The sequence below is a fragment of the Wallemia ichthyophaga genome (genome assembly GCF_000400465.1).
Source record: "Wallemia ichthyophaga EXF-994 unplaced genomic scaffold scaffold8, whole genome shotgun sequence".
Classification (NCBI taxonomy): Eukaryota; Fungi; Basidiomycota; class Wallemiomycetes; order Wallemiales; family Wallemiaceae; genus Wallemia; species Wallemia ichthyophaga.
In genome coordinates this window covers 329,276-350,803 of record NW_008806281.1, presented here as the reverse complement: position 1 = coordinate 350,803, position 21,528 = coordinate 329,276, and the positions used below count along the sequence as shown (strand labels likewise).

The following is a 21,528-nucleotide window of genomic DNA, read 5'->3' as shown; positions in this document are numbered from 1 at the left end:
GTTTAATGCAAGAAATTAATGCGGTTCTTTAGTGGTCTAAATGTAAGCATTCAATCCAGCTTGAGCAACTTGTTCCGGTGTTTGCTGATTGATTGCCTTAATAAGCTCCACCAATTCTAATCTGACCTCTTGACTGATTTGTTCAGGCAATGATGGATCAAGAACGTGCTTGAAAACAGCCAACAAATTTGGCAACTCTGGCATTATTAAATTTGCATTAGTTCTAAACAACGTGAAGATAGCTCTGAAAACTGGGCCATTCTCTAATAAGTCGTTCCTTAATGGCAGAACACTGATTAATACTGATAACACCTGATCCAATGGCATAGCTGATCCGTTTTTTATAATCATTCTTGATGTAGCACCGGCTGCATTATCACGGGCATTCAAAACTGGGCTTGGTGCCTCATGTCCAACATCAAACAACGGTTTCAGTGACGATAGTATCATCATGTATTGACCTGAGAGGTCTAATTCAGTGTTCTCAACTAACACACCAGTTGCAAATGCTGCATTAGATCTTACTTCTGCTTCTTCGTCTGAAAGTGCAGTTAAGATTAACTTGAGTAAATTTTCTGTGTGTGGTGTAATACCAGACTTCAATCCAACGATAATCTCTCCTATGGTTCCAATCACTGATGATCTTTCACCGACGGCTCTACCCTTTCCGTAGAATTTGGCAATTAATGGCAAAAATGTTCCAAATGGTCCAGAGAATTGTTGTCCAATTGATGTCGCCAATGCACCAACTAAGTCTCCAGCGGCTTGAATTAGTACTGACTCATACTCTGCATTTTCAACATCCTCCTCTAGTTCGTCATCCTGATCTGGATCTTGTTGACAAAGTGACTTGCCGTTCAAAATCTCAGCGGTTGAGTTACAGACGTTTTCAACGCGGCCATCTCTTAAAATCAAGGATGGTCCCATCTTGTTGAGAGTTTCAGCAAGTTCTTGTACAATCGTTGTTACAACTTGCTTATCATCTTCTTGTGCCCAAGTATCAAAGATTGCAGGTAAAACAAGCTCGATCAACTTTTCAACATTTTCATGATATGATGTAGCAATGCCTGCTTGCCATTGCGCTGGTGAAGATATTTCATAGAATGCTGACATGAAAGCAAATAAACTTGAAAGTGCACTCTTTCTAATACCTTCGTAGTAATGTTCGAGTTGATCAATCAATTTTCCAACAGACTCCTCTACGAATGGCAGGAAATTTGACTTGGTATTGATAAAAATTTCACCAATTGCATCTGCAGCTACCTCTTTCTCGATTGCCATTGCACTATTTACTGATAGCATTCTTTCTGGATCAATATCTTCGACGTTTTCTTCGCCAGCATCGAACAATCCATCACCACCACCACCTTCCATATCATCGGTTTCGTCTTGACCCAAGCTGCGCAAAAGAGCTGGTACAACATCACCAAGGAATGGTGAGAATTCTTCTCCGAAGACTCTAGTCATGACGGTGAAGAAGATGAAAGAACATTCACGCAAGCGTGGTGAATCAATGTTCATTCCTGCATATGCTTGCTGCATGATTTCTTGGAAGACAGGTCTGAATACTTCTGGTCCGACTGCTTCGGCGATTGTACCAACAGCATCCATTGTTACACCCCTGAGATCCATTTCTTCACCCTCTTCCGTCAAGTTGAGGAACGGAAGGATCAATTGAATTGTTTGTGCGAAGTAGGGTACGAATTGAGTCTTGGCAGCGTGAGCGGCTGAACCAATTGCACCAGTAACTGTACTCTTAACTGCTAGTGGGGCTGTCGACAGCAATCCAACTAATCTCTCCATGAGCATTGGAAGGTACTGGTTGATGTCCTCTCCAAGAACTTCCAAAAGGGCATCAAGTGCGGTACAGGCTGGACGTTGAGTTGCTTCATCGTTCATAAGGTTGAAAACTAATGGGAGCAACACACCGTGTCTCTCCGCAGCTTCATCACCCAACATGTCACAAATACAACCCAAAGCCACACAAGCAGCCTTGCGGACTATTGGTTCGCCATCTTGCAAACCAGCGTCGATGAATGGCCAAAGCTCATCAATGTGAGGTCTAATGAACTCTGAGCATCCTTCCACGGTGACACCGAAGGCCATCATTGCTGATTTACGTAGTGGTGCTTGTGGGGAATTCATGTATTCACGTAATTGTTGGTAAAGAGGAGGGAACACTTGCGATGGTGGTAAAGATGTTGCTAAAGTGTCTAAAACACGGAAAGATAATCTAGAAGGTGAATCTTCATCAATGTCTTCTGGATCTTCTTCAGCACCGATTGGAAGCAAGCGCTCCAAGATTGGCTTGGCAAGACCAAGGGACTGAATCTTAGATTTCTTGTATTTGACAGTCCAGAGCAAGCAGTTAAGACACATAACTCTAAGTGAGTCTTCGTAGTTTGAATTTGAGGCTGAAGTTAAGAAAAATTGAACGAGGTCTGGTATAGCCTTTGAAAGGAGTGGTGCTTCCTGATTCGAGCGTCAAAAATGAACTTTGAACGGTGTGATTTCACGTACTATGATCAACATTGTTTCGAAAACGTCAAAACCAGCTTTTACGGAGTCCTCTTGACCGGCTTCCAAGGCTTGTTGGAGGACGATAACCATTGGCTCAATAAGACTTTGGAAGGTTTTCTGATGGTTTGTTAGAAAAGTGAATCTGAATACTCAAAACTCACAATATCGTTCTTATCATCGATATCAATGTACTCAGCGACCTTTCCTAAGGCTTTGAGGGTTGTGACTCTAACCTCCAAACTCTCAGGGTCTGATATGCTTTTTGCGAAGAGAGCGAAGAGAGAAGGCAGGTGACTTTCAAAACCTTCGATGATAGTTTCGAGGAGGGCGTAGAGAACAAAAATACCAATCTCACGGTGCGCAGAGTTTGGTGAAGTAGAAGCTTGTGTGAGGTAGCTTAAAAGATCTGGCCAAGTGTTTAATGGTAGTTCGATCTCAGCGATTGCAGAGATGACACGAGCGCATGAGTGACGAACAAGATTACTTAAATCTTGTAAGAATAAATCTAAATTGATTTAATTAACGCACCTGTGCTCAACCAGAATTACTTCAAGCAAACGAGATTTGATTGAAGTTCTGATTTCTTGAGGGCAATTCTTCCAAAGATTACCATTAGAATTACTGACTCTCTTACGCAGCTCAACGGCAGCCAATTGCCTGACTGGATCCATTGGGCTTGACGCTACTACCTCGAATAGCCCTGGAATGCACTCAGGTGCTTTGTAGTATTGTGCGTTTAATGTCGCCGTAGCATTCTTGATAATCTGTGTATCTGGCGCGACTGTCTGCTCAAGCAGACTATGGAGATTTTGTACGTAGGCCTCCATCGATAAAATGGGTCAAGGTGCGAGCGTCGCGAGCGTTGGCTTCTTGTTGAATTTGAAAATTTACAAAGTCAAAAAAATCTATCAAAATTAAATTCATTTGGCTAAATTCACTGGCTATTTCTGCTGATCATTTCTCTCATTCTTTACATGCTTTGTTGCACGGCGTGGTCAATTATCACTGCTAAAGTGAACGAGTGCATAGACCGGGTAATAGTCATAAAGTTCGCATGATTCCATGATTCCTCAGGGTTCGGCGCTCCGACTTAAATTAAATTCACCTGTCATCAATTTGCTTGAATTAACGATTGGAACGGACTTTTACGTCTTTAGACACTTCAAAGGCTTATAATTGAACGCGTCTACTGTCAATAATGTTCTTTGCGTTCGCTTTCTTCAATCTCGAATTATTGTATTCCTCGGATTAACGAACCGGACAGAGTCACAAGTCCATTCACCGTCATGTGCCCCTATCGTTCCTGAGTCATCATTCTGACTTAAAACTCATCAATTCATAACTTTGTCGTATACTACCTGAGTTATCGCTTTCATCTCAAAAAAATTTCCGTCAATTTACTAGATCAAATAATAGTTTCAGACAATGAATATCGAGGAAAACAAAGACTTTAAGAACGAGCTCGAGGAGCACGAAGCAGCACCAGACACCGGTAATGGGACGACTGTTGATTTAGAAACTTACAACAACGATGACGACGAGTTCGGTGGCTATGAAAACAGGAAAAAGATGGAGCGAAAACTTGTTTTTAAGACAGATTTGAGGATGAGCATTATGATTATCAGTAAGTCAGCTTCGACGTTACATTAACCATCATTGATAGTAGATTTCTAGTCTACATTCTCAATTACATTGACAGAAACAACGTGCCTGCTGCACGCTATCAAGGATTGCAAAAGGACTTGGAACTTGGCGTTGGTCAGAGATACGAAACTGTCATCAGCATTCTTTACGTAGGCTACATCCTTATGCAGTAAGCTTCTCTTTCTACCCTCTTATAATCACAGCTCACTTTGTTTAGAATTCCCTCCAACGGTTTGATCTCAATCATCAATCGACCATCGCTTTATATAGGCGCTGCCATGAGTATATGGGGAACGATCAGTGTACTCACTGGTATTACGGAGAACTATGTTGGTATTCTGATGACAAGGTTTTTCCTTGGCTTCATTGAGGCTGCTTTCTTACCGGGTGCCATGTTCTTGCTATCTAAATGGTACAAAAAGAACGAGCTGGGTGTCAGAATGACTTTACTTTACTGTGGTAATCTCATATCAAATGCCTTCGGTAACCTCATAGCCGCTGGTATTGTCAATGGAATGGAAGGCAAACTAGGACATAGAGCTTGGAGGTAAGCAGATTCAATAGAGATTACATCAACTTACAAAATTTACCAGGTGGCTGTTTTACATTGAGTGAGAAAATTTATTCTTCCCAAATTTTGCTTACGTCTCCCCAGAGGCGCGCTTACAATATTTGTTGCTGTTTGCTCAGTTTTTATTTTACCGGATTTTCCCGAAACTGAGAGATTCTTATCACCATTGGAGGTAAGACAGTTGGCCTTTCATGAACGTTAAGTTAATAGCCTTCTCAGAGAAAACTAGCTATCCGTCGTATGGCTGAAGATGCTGGAAAGGTGGATTCAGTCGGTGGAAAGAAAGAGGTGCTCGAGGGTATGAAAATGGCCTTATCTGACTACAAAGTCTGGTGGTTGGCCTTAACACTCACAGGTATGGTCATAGGTTTGAGTTTCAACATCTATTTCCCCACTCTTACGAAAAACATGGGATTTGAGGGTACTAGAGCTCTTTTAATGTGCGCACCGCCATGGATCTTCGCAACTTTAGTCGCTTTCCCTTGGTCAGTTAACTCTGACAGATGCCAAGAGCGTACATTCCACATTTTAGTTTCAAACCTGATATCCATCGCTGGATTCATAATTGCTTTGGCAACTACAAACCAGGCCGCTAGGTATGTTGCCTTGTTTTTGATGACTCTGGGCTACTGTGGTTTCATATGCGTTTATGCATTCACTGCAAGCTCATTTATTCGCCCGACATCGAGACGTTCAGTTGCCATAGCCTTTGTTAATGCTTTCTCCAATATTGGTAATATCGCTGGTAGCTACATATGGGATGCAGACAAATTCGGCCCGGACGGTTACAGACAGTCATACGCAATTTGCCTTAGCTGCACCGGATTTTCTTGCTTTGCGATCCTAGGCTTTAGATACATACTGAAGGATATCAACAAGAAGATAGAAAAGCTGGAAGAGGAGTACCCAGGTGTCGACCCATGGGACGTACCAGAGAAGTTTGATCGCAAAATAGATTACTCTCTACTTGTCAAGCGTGGATTTAGATATATGCTTTGAGCATACCTTCGATTGCCTTGCATATCAATATTGCATTTCCCAAATTTGCACATGTACACTAGTCATTGAATCGCCTTTGGATTTATATTTTAACGTGAAGGGATACCTGTGCTGTGGTCATTATCCTCTAGGAGGGCGGTTCAGTTTCAATCGAAGCCGACGTGAGCTTCGAGGAGCTGATGGTTCAAAGCGTTAAAAGTGGGCAGCAGTTGATTACTTACAACCTTAAAAAATATACAGTCAATTAATTTAGTGTAACCTGCAATCATTCACAAACAATTTGAGGCTCAACTCGAGGATTATGCATGGTAAATACACCGGTCTGATTATGCATACTTTCGAGTTTTACAGCTGAATGATACAAGAGTGCACATCTTTTTAACTTTACTGACTAGAAGACTTTTCTCTCTTTGAAAATGCTATTCTAGTCGAGAAGATCCAAAGACGCCAATTTGCGGTTCAGGAGACTTGATAACATATCAACGTCAAGAAAAACAAGTACTTGTGAAAACAATATGTAGCCCTATTTATTACCACTGCTCGCTTTGTTGGTGTGTACGTTTTACGAATTGCAAGCAAAAGTCATAGATATATTATTGAATTAGTAATAGCTAAGGCTGAGAAAGCATAGAGAACGATAAAGGTAAACACTTGAAAACAGAAGAAAAACAAGAACCGAAAGCGATATGCGTATTTCATACTCAAATGTCAAGGTACATCATGCACAAGTTAAGAGTCGAAATGCGATCACTTTTCAGAATGCATGATTTAGATGAAGGCAAATGTAAAGTGCCGGAAAAAGAGTTCGTAGATGGAACTATTCTCTTACTTAAGCTTCTAAGATAATTTTAAACTAATTAAAATCATAATACACCCCACTCACTACTCAAAATGCCAAATGCATGCATTATGTTAGGGTACATTGAGGTGCAATTGAAAAGGAACCCAAGAAAGCCAAAGTTGTGCCATTATTATGCTGAAAATTAGGAAAACATTACGCACTAATTAGAGTCACAATCAACCTACTATTCAAATTCCACAATACGTGCATTAGGTTAGCTTACCATTTACCTAAACCCTGTGTCCTCAGTGAGCCTTTCAAGTTCGTCAGCTTGTTGTACAGCACAACCCTGCCGATGTCCTTTCAACCAGCATAACGTCCATACGGAAAATGGGTTGAAAGTTTCGTATTTCCATCTTAATACGCCGCTAAAGTAGCAGCAGGTGACCTGATATCAAATATGTTTCGGCCTGTCGTCTTCTAAAAAGCCAGAAATCACTTTTTTCCCTAATCAGGATCGTGATTCACCCAATACTTTGCCTACTGACATGCACTAGGTCAGGTAACTTTTAGGGGAAAATGAAAAGTGACTCCATAATCCATCTCTTTGGTCTTTCAAACTCTAAAAAGTTCACGAATGAATAGGCATCACATCAAATGGCGATCCCTTCCCCCCAACCCATCTCACCTAACAGCACGCACAAAGACTGGCTACTTTTAGGGGAAGCTGAAAAGCCGTACAGTATGGTGCTCTTTTGGAACTGTGGTATTTTTAAATTCAGTAATCATTACGCAATATTCAGGATGACAATCCCCTACTTTTCATCATGCCAGAACTTGAGCACTAGGATGTCATAAGGGAAGTCATATTTATACTCAACAATTATTCATTCGTTCCTGACTAGCCCTATATGGTTTATAATGTTTTGTGAGCTGAGCGTTATCGCTTGGCTGAAGCTTGTTCATGATCGAAAGGTGGTACTGTCAAACTATTAGACAAAGCCGTGATAATATATCGTTAAAGTTTCTGTTCACAAATCAATATGTCTCATCAGTACTTAACACGTCGCTGGTGTATGTTAACAACTGAGTTGATGACGGAAGTAGGGAATATGTCTTATCAGAGTTTAATATGTCAGTTAAAGTAATGCGATCGTTACAACCTCATTCCTGTTACTATCTCATTACGATTTCAATAGGCTCGAGCCACATAATGACTCAGCCTTTCTTGCGTGAAAAGCTTCCTAATTGTGATTAAAGGGTAACTATAGAATCAAAAGAAGAGCAGAAATTTTCATCATTAATAGCTGTCTAAGTTTGCAGAATTGTATATTAGACTTTCATTGTTAACTTAAGGTTATTAATCACTTTGGCAGTCGGAGCCCTACCCTTTCGAATTTGATGAAAATAATCGAGTTTACTGGCTAGCTATACCACTAAACTAGAATTATTGACTATCATTATTCAATTTAAATTGATGCCAGATGCGACCTTTTCCTAATTGTGCCTAAGGACACCACCCCTGATGACGTACATGACCCTTTTAACTGGCATTTGGCCCCTAACTATTTGAGAAGTGCTCATTTGTAAATGTTAATGGTGTCTCAAAAATGCTTTACAACGCCGGATAATCAGAAACCGTAAAGAAGAAGGAGTCACTGTTTAAAATCAAAGAAGACAAAGGATTTAAACAATAAGAAAGCTCAGTGATTACTTTTGTTTAGCTAATTAATCAGTTGATGATCAATAGGGAAGTCAATGGTATTTAGCAAATTCAAAGAGAAGGTCATAAATCACGAAGCTTTCCTGATAAAATAATCATCGCGAAATAACTTTGTTTCTAATCATTTCACTATGATTTTTCTTTGCATAGTCTTTTTATATCTTAAGAGCTCTTTAAGCAGCCAATTTCTCAATAATTTATTATATTTTTGTTACAATCATTAAAAATAACGTAACTTTTATTCTTTACAAGGGTGTTTGACATTAAACGACAGAGATTATCGTAACCAATGTCACTGAAAAGTTTCCTGTGTATCGTGTGTTATAGGAAGTTTTCAAGACATTAACGTCAATGATTTTGATAATAGATCAGATTTTACCACTAACCCTTCACATATCAAATATAAATTAATTGTAAAAATTACGCAAAGTATTGCTTCATCTACAAAATTCAAGGCCATTGTTGACATTATTGTTTAATTACCGTCAAATTGTCACTAAGTCCTACATCGACATTTTACTGGTCGTTTGCATTGCAATCGATTTTTTAAGCTGACAAAAGCTTATGCATAAATAAAATGAAAAGAAATCAGAATTTCTACGAATAAACGACAAGTGCATCACATTTTGATTTTAATTTGAGTCGACAAACTTACATCATGAAGAACTTTTTCATCAATGCAAAATTCAGTACAAGATTTGAAGTCGTACTTTTCAATCTTGTTATTGTTGTACTAAGGTAATGATAAATAAATAATTGCATGCCCTGAAAAGAATATTTTACCGAACTTTGTCGTTTAAATTGAATCAACACTATATGAGCTTCGCTGTCAATCTCAAATAAGAAAAAAAAAGTATCATATTAGATTGTTTTCACCACGTTAAATTGTAAAAGTATGTATCCGTGTCCCATGACCTTCTGTTTTCTTGTCCGTTTTCTACAATTTGAAGCAAGAATATAAACATATCTTTCATCGATTTCTCGAAAGCTTGGTTTCGTCAGGACGGATCGAGATTACTCTGCTGTCGCGAAATTCTATTTACTCTTTTGCATTTATAAGCTTAATCAGCTCAGAAAATCGATTGCAATGCAAACGACCAGTAAAATGTCGATGTAGGACTTAGTGACAATTTGACGGTAATTAAACAATAATGTCAACAATGGCCTTGAATTTTGTAGATGAAGCAATACTTTGCGTAATTTTTACAATTAATTTATATTTGATATGTGAAGGGTTAGTGGTAAAATCTGATCTATTATCAAAATCATTGACGTTAATGTCTTGAAAACTTCCTATAACACACGATACACAGGAAACTTTTCAGTGACATTGGTTACGATAATCTCTGTCGTTTAATGTCAAACACCCTTGTAAAGAATAAAAGTTACGTTATTTTTAATGATTGTAACAAAAATATAATAAATTATTGAGAAATTGGCTGCTTAAAGAGCTCTTAAGATATAAAAAGACTATGCAAAGAAAAATCATAGTGAAATGATTAGAAACAAAGTTATTTCGCGATGATTATTTTATCAGGAAAGCTTCGTGATTTATGACCTTCTCTTTGAATTTGCTAAATACCACTGACTTCTCTATTGGTCATCAACTGATTAATTAGCTTAACAAAAGTAATCACTGAGCTTTCTTATTGTTTAAATCCTTTGTCTTCTTTGATTTTAAACAGTGACTCCTTCTTCTTTACGGTTTCTGATTATCCGGCGTTGTAAAGCATTTTTGAGACACCATTAACATTTACAAATGAGCACTTCTCAAATAGTTAGGGGCCAAATGCCAGTTAAAAGGGTCATGTACGTCATCAGGGGTGGTGTCCTTAGGCACAATTAGGAAAAGGTCGCATCTGGCATCAATTTAAATTGAATAATGATAGTCAATAATTCTAGTTTAGTGGTATAGCTAGCCAGTAAACTCGATTATTTTCATCAAATTCGAAAGGGTAGGGCTCCGACTGCCAAAGTGATTAATAACCTTAAGTTAACAATGAAAGTCTAATATACAATTCTGCAAACTTAGACAGCTATTAATGATGAAAATTTCTGCTCTTCTTTTGATTCTATAGTTACCCTTTAATCACAATTAGGAAGCTTTTCACGCAAGAAAGGCTGAGTCATTATGTGGCTCGAGCCTATTGAAATCGTAATGAGATAGTAACAGGAATGAGGTTGTAACGATCGCATTACTTTAACTGACATATTAAACTCTGATAAGACATATTCCCTACTTCCGTCATCAACTCAGTTGTTAACATACACCAGCGACGTGTTAAGTACTGATGAGACATATTGATTTGTGAACAGAAACTTTAACGATATATTATCACGGCTTTGTCTAATAGTTTGACAGTACCACCTTTCGATCATGAACAAGCTTCAGCCAAGCGATAACGCTCAGCTCACAAAACATTATAAACCATATAGGGCTAGTCAGGAACGAATGAATAATTGTTGAGTATAAATATGACTTCCCTTATGACATCCTAGTGCTCAAGTTCTGGCATGATGAAAAGTAGGGGATTGTCATCCTGAATATTGCGTAATGATTACTGAATTTAAAAATACCACAGTTCCAAAAGAGCACCATACTGTACGGCTTTTCAGCTTCCCCTAAAAGTAGCCAGTCTTTGTGCGTGCTGTTAGGTGAGATGGGTTGGGGGGAAGGGATCGCCATTTGATGTGATGCCTATTCATTCGTGAACTTTTTAGAGTTTGAAAGACCAAAGAGATGGATTATGGAGTCACTTTTCATTTTCCCCTAAAAGTTACCTGACCTAGTGCATGTCAGTAGGCAAAGTATTGGGTGAATCACGATCCTGATTAGGGAAAAAAGTGATTTCTGGCTTTTTAGAAGACGACAGGCCGAAACATATTTGATATCAGGTCACCTGCTGCTACTTTAGCGGCGTATTAAGATGGAAATACGAAACTTTCAACCCATTTTCCGTATGGACGTTATGCTGGTTGAAAGGACATCGGCAGGGTTGTGCTGTACAACAAGCTGACGAACTTGAAAGGCTCACTGAGGACACAGGGTTTAGGTAAATGGTAAGCTAACCTAATGCACGTATTGTGGAATTTGAATAGTAGGTTGATTGTGACTCTAATTAGTGCGTAATGTTTTCCTAATTTTCAGCATAATAATGGCACAACTTTGGCTTTCTTGGGTTCCTTTTCAATTGCACCTCAATGTACCCTAACATAATGCATGCATTTGGCATTTTGAGTAGTGAGTGGGGTGTATTATGATTTTAATTAGTTTAAAATTATCTTAGAAGCTTAAGTAAGAGAATAGTTCCATCTACGAACTCTTTTTCCGGCACTTTACATTTGCCTTCATCTAAATCATGCATTCTGAAAAGTGATCGCATTTCGACTCTTAACTTGTGCATGATGTACCTTGACATTTGAGTATGAAATACGCATATCGCTTTCGGTTCTTGTTTTTCTTCTGTTTTCAAGTGTTTACCTTTATCGTTCTCTATGCTTTCTCAGCCTTAGCTATTACTAATTACGTTCCTTTTTCTTCCAGTTCAATCGATAAAGGATCATGATATTTTATTTCCATTACACAATGAAGAATTTAGCAAATATTGTAAGTTGCAGGCTGCAGATTAAAGGAATGGCTTGTACAAGGAAAAAGCATATACAACAAACTGATTTAATGAGATCAATGTTATATCCGTGACGAGGAAAGGCGTGTAAATACAGTAGATGGGAACTGTTGAATTTTGTCCATTAGTTTAGACTGGTGGAAGGGCTATGTACAGAAATTATGACGTGAGGGGGCACGTGGGGCCTGCAAATAATCTAGAAGCAAAGAGATTGTCGTCCATCGTGCTTCTTTTTGTTAATAAGCTTGGTAATATCTATGACGTTTGCTTGAAACTAGTATAACATAAATTTAAACTGTGAGTGAAATGTGCTGGGCATTTTCTGTATTTTTTAAGCTAAGTTTTCAGTAGACCTTGACGTAATACCTAATGCAAGCACTTCATGAAGTGAGTTTATTGCGTTTCTAACCAGTACATGACGTGTCCTGATTTTAGATAATTTAAGAGGCGCAACCATAATGCTTTTCCGACTCAATTTATCTTTAACCTAACCTGATGCACATTTTATGAATAGTAATTAGATTTTGATGGTGATTATTGCATAATAATCTGATCAATTTTGGAACGCAAGAGCTCAAACGGATTTTCCTCAGGCGACTGTAATTATTTCTCGCTGACCTAATGCACGCATTTTGACTTTTTGAGTAGTGCGTGCATTTCGGTTCTATTTCATGTATAATTCGCCGTGATATTAGAAAATACATTGGGCCTATAAGAAAGTCTTTGTTTTTTTTGCTGTGATCATTTTCGCAATTACCTAGAGATTTGCACGGGATTGAGCAAATATAATCACATTAAGTGATTGTTATTGTCAGACATGCTAGAGGGAAAAACCATTATTTCCAAACATCTTTATAAACCTCATCCTTGTTCTGAAGGTTATTAGTGATGCATGGCAGAGTCGCAGATAGGATAATCGTGGGCAATTATATAAATACCTATCTCAACCTTTAAAACAACCGTCAAAATAAAATTACACGTGAATCGCAAGTAAAATCAGAACATGAGTAATGAGACTGCGGATAAAGACACAGTCAGAGTATTGAAAGCTTGAATGAGAGGCGAAAGGGGGAGTTGGAAATACCTACGAGCAGTGAGACATATCTTAATGTTCGAGACAATACCTACAAAGTGATAAAATAGTAATAGCGAAATGATAGCGAAAGGAATTACGATATCCAAAACAAAACAGAGATCCAGGTAATCATACCTCATCAAAGCACGCTAAACTGACCGATCGATACTGAGATATCCAACAGAACTCTCAATCTGCTTCTCTTCGAGTTGCTCAAACTGCTGCTGTTGAACAGCGCTAGTCCGCCTCTTCTTAGTATTGACGACTGGTTGTGGTGGCAGACCCATGAATGGAAGCAAAGCGGGACTTGATTCTGCGTAATTGTCCTGGTTTGAATTGGTGCTTGCGTGAGAGTTTACATCAGATGAAGAAGGTGCTTGTGATTCTCTCTGGGTACCCTCCTTAGCACCCTTCTTACCCACTGTTTTTGGATTATTCGAGCCAGCTCCATTTCTGTTTCTCTTCTTTATGACGTCAGATTTGAGACTTAGTGGTCGAACTACACCATGCAGCTTTAGGAAAAGCCCGCAGGCATTACAGAGTGAGTTGCCATCTGGATCTCGTCTCCACAAGGGTGTTTTCGTAGTCTTGCAGTTGTAGCAAGTCATAGCATTCGCGCTTTGGATATCTGTTATCAAGTTGACGTCACTGTGAGATGCAGTGGAATTAGGATTACTAGGTTGCTTAACCGGTGCTTGGCGTAATGGTACATAAGATGAACGCTGTTGAGATTGACCTCCTGATTGTGTTCCTGTCTTCGTTATTGGTATGGATGGTACACTGGTAGATAAGACGTTGTTGCTCTTATGGTTCTGCTCTTGTGATTTAATGGGATGTGGTTTAGATTGAATGTTAAAAGACGACTTCAATTTGGGGGTGGGTTGAGTTGGCAGTTGAGGAGATTGAGAGGCATATTTACTAGAAGACTGACTAGAATTGGATGTGCGCATCGGTTTCACTTCCCTGTTCTTCTTGTTAAATAAACTAGCTGGGTTGATGTTTGCTGCGAACGAATTCATTGAATCCGTCAAGGATGGAGTGGATGGGGCGGAATTTGTACCATACAGCAAGCTGAATAAGTTATTCCAATCTTGATCACCTGATTGTTGATTTTGATAGTCCTCGTTGTCCTTATTCGCTGGAGCATACTCCTGGTATGTTGGTAGTCCTTGCGGTATTGTTGGAGGAAATACACCGTATGAATCGCCAGGGGCACTCTGAGATAACAGTGCAGATAAACCACCATCGTCTGGGAATCCATCAGGTAAGACCAAGCTCTTCTCATTCAGATCTATTCCATCTGGGCTGAGTGATCCTTCAGTATTAACGCCAGATTCATGGTTGTCAGTTTTATTATGGTGAGGCATGAAAGAGCTGGTAAGGCTGAAAGGAGGTGGATCTGATTGACCGTTTCCTATGTTGTTGAATAATGTGGTAAATTTTGGAGAATATTCAGCAGGACGCTTACGAGCCACCTCAACTAGTGTCAATGGGAGCTTTTAGAATTTTTTTCGCACTCACTGGTACATTATGAATTTCAGGTCTGTATTCGTAACTGGAAGAGAGAGATTTGGACAACAAACTAGGAGAAGGAGTATACTGTGACTGCTGAGCGGGCTTGCCTTTTAAAAGGTCTTCTATATCTTTATTATCACTCAAAAGATCGTAAAAATTTTGTTGAGGATCGTTTGCACGGTTAGTGTTGTTTTGTTGAGCATGATGTAAAAAGAACTGTGGGTCTGGTAAGGATGAAGCAGTGCCAAAGTGGTAAAAGTGATCATTTCCAATACTATCTTCTTCAATTGTAGTTGTCAATTCATTTTTAATACGTGAAGGAAGATTTTGGTGGAGCTTTTGATGATCAGGAGTAGATTCACAGGCATCCGCATTGTTAGCCGTATCTGGAGAAGGAGTGTGTGTAGGTAGACTGGGGATGAAATAACTCTTTGAAGGGTTTGTGCTTTGATGATTTTGAGGAGGCCTAGAACGGGACCTTGATTGACCTCTCCAGTCCATAACGGAGCGTGACCTAGATCTAGATTTGCCCCTCCAATCCATCAAATCGTCAACAATAGCTTCACCATTATCAAGACCTTCAGGGACTTTGCCAGCGAAACCGACGACGACGTTTGTTTGCTTCCTTGGAGCACGATGTCTGCGAGGTTTTCTACCACGCTCGTCTTCCTCATCTTCCTGATCATCTTCATCAGGCAGAGGAATTTTTGTAGAGTTGATAGCGTCTACAAGATTTTCTTGAACAGTATTTGTGGTTACTTGAGTGGCAGGTTGAGCTTCAGGGGTTGGTGAAGAGTGATCGCTTCTATTATCAAAATCAGCTGAATCTTGTGTGGGGGGTGAATCAATTTTATCTTTAAGAGAATGATTTGACTCAGAATGTTTCTTTCTTCTTAAAGACATCATCATCATTCTCCAAGACAAATTTTCCATTCTTTGAGCGTTTGGGATAGAAGATTTGTGTTTAGCGTATAATTTCCAAACTTGAGAAGCGATGGGGTCATCCTTTGAGTCATGATCGACAGTTTCGTCGATTTGAGTGGGAGTGGAGGGGGAGAGAGGGGAAGATGGAAGAATGTAATGTTTTCTTGTGGCTAACTTTCGATCGAGTAAGTCGTCGTTTAGAATATCTGAGACGACTTTGTTGGGGGATTTATGAGATTGTGGTATAGTGGTGTGATTGGAGGTACTAGAACTATCACCAGTGTTAATTAGAGCATCATTAGAGGTAACACCTGCGTCATTATGAGTTGATAATGAAGTAGACGTTGAAGGATTATTTAAAGTTGAGCTAGTCGACTCTGAGTTTGCAATATCACTCAAACTGATTGGTGTATTCAATTCTGCAGATAATGGATTAAAATTAAAGTCAAAATCGTCATTCCCCTCCTCTCTGCTTAAAAGTCCAGATATTTGACCAAACTTAGGAGCTGTTAGGGATAATTCAGATGGTTTCCTATTGGAAATATCACCAGGCGCAGGTGGTAGTCTGAATTTCGGATTTGCTCTCATTGCTTCTTCTTGATTCTTGAAAGCTTGTTGTAAGCGTGAGAGTGTATTGTTGGTGGTATTGTTGTTTTCGATGTTTTTGCTACTGATGCTGCTATTTCCACTGCTGCCACACTTATTGTCGTTATTAATTGACATTGTGATGGTGGTGAGTGATGGTGACTGTAACTGATTGAACTAGCTAAACCAATAAAATTAATGAAAATTGGATAATTACAATATAAACATTAAAATTATAATCCTATTCTACTTTTACTGCTTTTACTTATTGTACTGTACACATAACTCACTACACTCCACATTCAGTCATCCTCATCATCCTCAATCTTATCATCATCATCATCATCCTCTTCAACACTCCCAACTCTCTCCAACCTTTCCACGTACTTTTCTTGCTCCTTTTCCTTACCTATATCCATTATCGGCACCTTGTCAGTCAATTTGTTCCTTGTTCCTGACTGAGCCTTTTACTTACGCATACTTATCGCCTTTGACAACTCCTCTATATACCTTTCATACTTTTTCATCTCATTTGTTAAATATTTTGTCTTCTTATTCCAATTATTAACCGCCTTATCGCGATTGGATGATTTGATTGAGTAATTTTGTAACATTTTGTCGTAAACTTGTCGGTGTATACGTAGTTCTTTCTTCAAGTTGTTATTACACTTTTCAAGAGCCTTTCTTTGATCTTCCTCGGCTAGGCTGGAAGAAACAACAGGTAAATGAGGAGAATTCCATTCTTCAATAAACGTTCTATCTGCATTAGTACGAAATGTTTGCTTCCATCTATTGAAAGAGTAGTTTGACTTTACACTACTCCCATCTTCTTCCTTCTGTGGCTTGAGATGGGTTGAAGATGTACCCTGCTCAATCTCACTCAACGTTGTATTCCATCCATACTCCATATTTGAAATGCCACCACTCAAAGGCTCCTTAGAAGATCGTGATGCCCAATAATTGCATGTTGATACCCACTCTTCTAATAAAGATTCTGTACCTGTTTGTAAGTAATATTTACCTCCATTAGGCAATATAAGTTGAAAGCAATAAGGCCGTGATCTATTATAGCCAGGTTTCATTATATCAGAAATGGAATGTGCTAGCGGAACATCTTCCACTAAATTAGCGTTATTAGTCCAATTACCACCACCTACACCACCATTAGATTGAGCACCTTGTACACCAGCAGTGTCACCAAAAGTAAACATTTTCAGATAACCTTTAGATATCACGACAAAGACTTCTAGCCAATTGCGGTCTTTTGAACGCTTATTTTGAGATTCATAGTAGTGTTTGCGCTGTAAAAATCCCTCTTTAGCCCAAGGAGGACCCATCAAAGCTAATTCTTCATCTTTGAGTGTTAATTCGGCCAAAGTTATTTCTGATGGAGATGATTTGAGTGAGTTTGATTCTTCATGTTGTTCTTTTATGATAGTTTGTGAGAGATTTGAAGCAAAACCGATAGAAGGAGCAGGTTTCTGTGATTGGGTTGTAAGTGGGTTTCAAGAAGCAGTTGTTAACCATCAACTCACCTCCATTACCGAACCCAAAGAACAAGTAGGCGATGATCGACCTTCATTTCCAAGAAGACTAGACAGACCGCGTATACTACCACGCTTTAGAGAAGAAGCGCTCATGGAAGTAGAGGACATATTCCTAGGTAGTCTTTGTCTGTTATTAGTATTTTTTTTGCGATGATTACTGGCAGAGAGATTACCAGCAGTGGTAGAGTCTAAAGGAAGTAGTATTTTGTGTAAGCGGACGCTGTTGTAAATTTCTCGCAGTAAAGGTTCTAAGTCGGAATCTAGCTGATGAAGATGATAGCTTTGGTTGATAGTAATGGAAGAAGAGCTCTTTTTAACCTTGTCATCGGAGAAAGAGGAAGAAGAAGGAGGAGAGAGGTTGGACTTGATGGAGGATAAGCTACCGTTGCGAGCAATATTACTTTTTCTCGAGTAGTAAGATAGAGGAGGTGGTTGATGGGTTGATGTGGAGTTATCATTAGTAGAAGAGCTAATAGAAGAGGAGTCATCAGCATCAAGGTCCTTAAAGTTATCGCACTGGTTGTGTATAACATTGAGAGTGTTTTTTAGGAATTGGTTTCTAGACATATGAGTAGCAATATCTGCAATGTGTAAGTCAGTGTTAAGGAGTAGAATAGAGTAGGATATAGCGTGTACGATGTCTGGGTTGCGGTATACTGAAGAAGGGTTATCGCTGAAAAATTTAAAGGAAAAAGATTCTAAGATGCGATCAATCTGCTGAGATTCAGCGCGTAGGAACAATTTGGAGGTAAGTTTCCTGAGAGCATTATCCAGGCGTAGATTGGAGAAGTCGAACTGAGACATGTAAGACATTAACGCGTCTTTATTGAAAGGGGAAGGGGATCCAAGGTATTGAGCGTGTTTGTGTTTAGGGAGGAATGATTCGTCTTGATTGAAGCAAAGCATGCCAATATCGGTAGGAGAAGGGGGTAAAGGAGGGAGGTGATCGACGTCTCTATTTGAAACCTTTGGAGTGATGGTGTTCATGCTAGAATCCCTATTTTCCCTAGAGAAAGCCAAAGACGAAATTCTAGGGGAAGGTTGAGGGGAAGGCTGAGGAGAGGGCATAGAGGTGGAAGGAGAGAGTGCGTTATCATTTTCGCACCAATTATGATTAAAAGCGGGTGAAGTGGGTATACCGACTTTCTCGAGGCTGAGATTGTTTTGGAATATCTTTATCGGGGAGGGTGGTTTACGACGACGAGGCGTGGTAGTGGGGTGTTGAGTAGGTGTACAAGTAGTTGTAGATTCAGGTGTATCGTCAGACAGCCCAGATCTCAATTGCTCGTTTATAAATTTGGTTTTATTCGAATTAATTATTTTATCAAATTCAATTGGGTTTTTACTGTTGCTCATGGCCTGAGCTTAACAAGAAACGCCGATGAACTTGGAAGATATTAGATTAAAATCGATTACACCACCACCTGGTGATAAGGTCAGTCAATGGCATGTTGCTTCTTTTGGTTTCGATAGGAGGGTTTGTCGGGTTTACGTGGTTGGTCGAATCTCACTCACAAATTGCTACAGGAAGCTCCACTCCCTCCAATCCCTCCTTCACCCTCCGAGTCTCGAACCCCCAACCCCACCTTCGTCCTCCACCCCGCATCTGAATCCGTCAATCAACACGTTAGTTGATTCATCTTCTACATAATCCAGTTACACTAACATATTAACACACACAGTCAAGACACGTATTCTTACCTTCTGCACCCGCCACTGCAACTGAAAACACTCAGCCACTCCCACAACATTCCTCCCCTCTCCAATTCCAAGACACTCATCAAGACACAAACCCTATTCCACCTGAAAATAATCCTCAAGAACCTCCCCTTGAATCCCCAGACGCGTCTTCTATGGGCACTGAAAGGCCTGAATCTGCTCTTGAACGTGCAAAAGATCTCGATGACGATGACGATGACCATGTTGACTATACTGGCCATCATCATGATCAACATCACAATCAAACCATTGATAATCACACAGACACCCAAAAACCTCATAGTGACGACATTCCTCTCATCCCTTCTTCCCCTTCAACCTCCACTAACAAATTACAGCGCAATTTCACTATCAACGACAATGACCTTAAGCAGCTCCTCTCTGCAGCTACTGATCAAAGGCAAGACAAAACCGTACGTGATGCTCTCAAAAGAGCTGCTAGAGAGCGCATTGACGTCATTAGCCAGATTGAGCATCAGAGACAGCAAGAGGCTGCCAAGGCTGAGGAGGAAAATATTCCTCCCTGGGCTTTGTCTATTTATGAGCTACTTCATCAGACTCATCATAAGCTTGAAACTCTTAATATACGATCACCTGAGGCGTCTAGAGTGGGTTCACCAGTAGCCGTGGCGGCAGCAGCTACAGCACCAGCACCAGTACCATCACCAGCACCGTCACAATCACCATCGCCATCACCAAACCCAGCTCCACTCTCCATGGAAGCTATACATGCTCAATCACACCCCCAATCATTTCCTGGCGAATATATTCCACACTCAACTCCCCCAATTCTCACTTCACATCCTATGCAACACTCCAATCATCCAATAATACTCCCTGTAGGTGAATACGAACCTCACTCTGCACCCTATCCAGAACCATATCCTATCATGTCACCAAGCTCCCACACTAAAAGTAAGAAAGCTCCATCTACAGTGGCTTTACCACCATCTGCTCCAGTTGAGAGACCACCAACTGAACCTGCTTTACCCGCTGCGTCCCCACCTGGTGATAATCACAATGAAAATCCACAATACGCACCTGAAACACGCCCCTTACATAACCAATTTGAGTATATTCAACACCCAACTCACTACGAAATACCAGATGCACCTACACCTAAACCCTCACATGCACAAACTCCCATACGGGAATTTGTTTTGGAGCCATCTCCCCCAATGCCCGTAGCACCTCAAACCACTCCAGCTTTAGACTACTCGAGTTACAAGGAGGAGAGTAGTTTGGCTATGGATGAGAGTGTCACGCCAAATAAAGTACCTATACCTGATTCCTCAGTCGCTGAGTCAGTCCATCACATACATCACTTGCCTCAAGTCGATGGTCATTTCGATAGCGGCACATTAGAGCATGTATTAGAGCATTCACATGCTCATAATCATGATCATGAGCATGTACATTCACACTCTCGCACACCTACACACATACACACTCACCCTCACACACCAACTCACATCCCCGCTAACCACCCTTGGGAGAACATTAGCGACAGACTGGCAGCATGGGCGGATCTGTGGAGTGCACACGCTACACCAAATCAGCTCGAACTAGCAAAGGAGTCGACGCACTTGACGCGTTATGTCAGTATGATAGCATGCGATATTTTTTGCACACAAGTCTACAAGCGCTGGGTGCGCACTATTAGTGCTCGTTACCCACCTGTACAGATCGATAAGCTATTCCTTCCTCCGTCATTCACTGAGGTGTTAAATAGTGCTGTTGGGGGGGATCCATATGCCCACACCGCGCCGACTTTTAGAAGGTGAGTTGTGATTCTGATTCATGTCTTTCAATTCACACTTTTTCAGTTTCTGGAACGATCTCGGTTTCACTGGCACACCTAAACAACTACTTACTCTGGCACTCTACAGAACTGATCGTTACCATTTTCAAGTCTTGCGGTTCGATTTAGAGGCAGGTGTATTGACACACTACGACCCCTTCGACGCACCCGCATTACTCGACCCACGTCCGAGGCTTTGGTGGACGGGATTGCGCGAGGTATTCCCCGATGCGCATATTCCACCAGATCATAAACTTACTGAGCGAGTCGTCGCTATCAACCGCCCCAAACCTACTGAACGCTCGGATAGTCCACTCGCTGCACTTGCTTCGTGGCGACATATGCTAGTTAATAAAAAACCTAACAAAGAGACAGATCTGCTCGCAGTGCGGAGCCTCATCGCTGCAGAGATCGAAGGCGTGCAGAAGGTAACAGATAGACGTAACAGACAGAAAACCAAGAAGATACTCCAGACGCACAACTAGACTGATATATTAA

The 21,528-nt window shown here is 40.3% G+C and overlaps 5 protein-coding genes across 5 annotated transcripts; 2 read left to right on the top strand and 3 right to left on the bottom strand.

Moving 5' to 3' along the window:
• Nucleotides 1-36: 36 nt before the first annotated feature.
• J056_004566 (putative importin subunit beta-4) lies at nt 37-3,347 on the bottom strand (the record flags this gene model as incomplete). Its single annotated transcript, XM_009269761.1, has 4 exons — nt 37-2,472; nt 2,521-2,637; nt 2,682-3,003; nt 3,049-3,347. The coding sequence occupies 4 exons, from the start codon at nt 3,345-3,347 to the stop codon at nt 37-39; spliced, it is 3,174 nt and encodes a 1,057-aa protein (XP_009268036.1).
• A 598-nt stretch (nt 3,348-3,945) lies between these two features.
• J056_004565 (uncharacterized protein) lies at nt 3,946-5,734 on the top strand (the record flags this gene model as incomplete). The annotated part of the gene is made up of 6 exons (XM_009269760.1): nt 3,946-4,144; nt 4,195-4,333; nt 4,382-4,711; nt 4,758-4,775; nt 4,820-4,907; nt 4,955-5,734. The coding sequence occupies 6 exons, from the start codon at nt 3,946-3,948 to the stop codon at nt 5,732-5,734; spliced, it is 1,554 nt and encodes a 517-aa protein (XP_009268035.1).
• A 7,354-nt stretch (nt 5,735-13,088) lies between these two features.
• Nucleotides 13,089-16,101, bottom strand: J056_004564 (Nitrogen regulatory protein NUT1; the record flags this gene model as incomplete). Its single annotated transcript, XM_009269759.1, has 2 exons — nt 13,089-14,414; nt 14,461-16,101. 2 exons carry the CDS (start codon nt 16,099-16,101, stop codon nt 13,089-13,091), a joined length of 2,967 nt encoding a protein of 988 aa, XP_009268034.1.
• A 164-nt stretch (nt 16,102-16,265) lies between these two features.
• J056_004563 (PH and SEC7 domain-containing protein C11E3.11c) lies at nt 16,266-18,866 on the bottom strand (the record flags this gene model as incomplete). Its single annotated transcript, XM_009269758.1, has 3 exons — nt 16,266-16,372; nt 16,439-17,444; nt 17,499-18,866. 3 exons carry the CDS (start codon nt 18,864-18,866, stop codon nt 16,266-16,268), a joined length of 2,481 nt encoding a protein of 826 aa, XP_009268033.1.
• Nucleotides 18,867-18,891: 25 nt separating this feature from the next.
• On the top strand, nt 18,892-21,515 carry J056_004562 (uncharacterized protein; the record flags this gene model as incomplete). The annotated part of the gene is made up of 4 exons (XM_009269757.1): nt 18,892-18,987; nt 19,038-19,136; nt 19,193-21,009; nt 21,056-21,515. The coding sequence occupies 4 exons, from the start codon at nt 18,892-18,894 to the stop codon at nt 21,513-21,515; spliced, it is 2,472 nt and encodes an 823-aa protein (XP_009268032.1).
• Nucleotides 21,516-21,528: the final 13 nt, after the last annotated feature.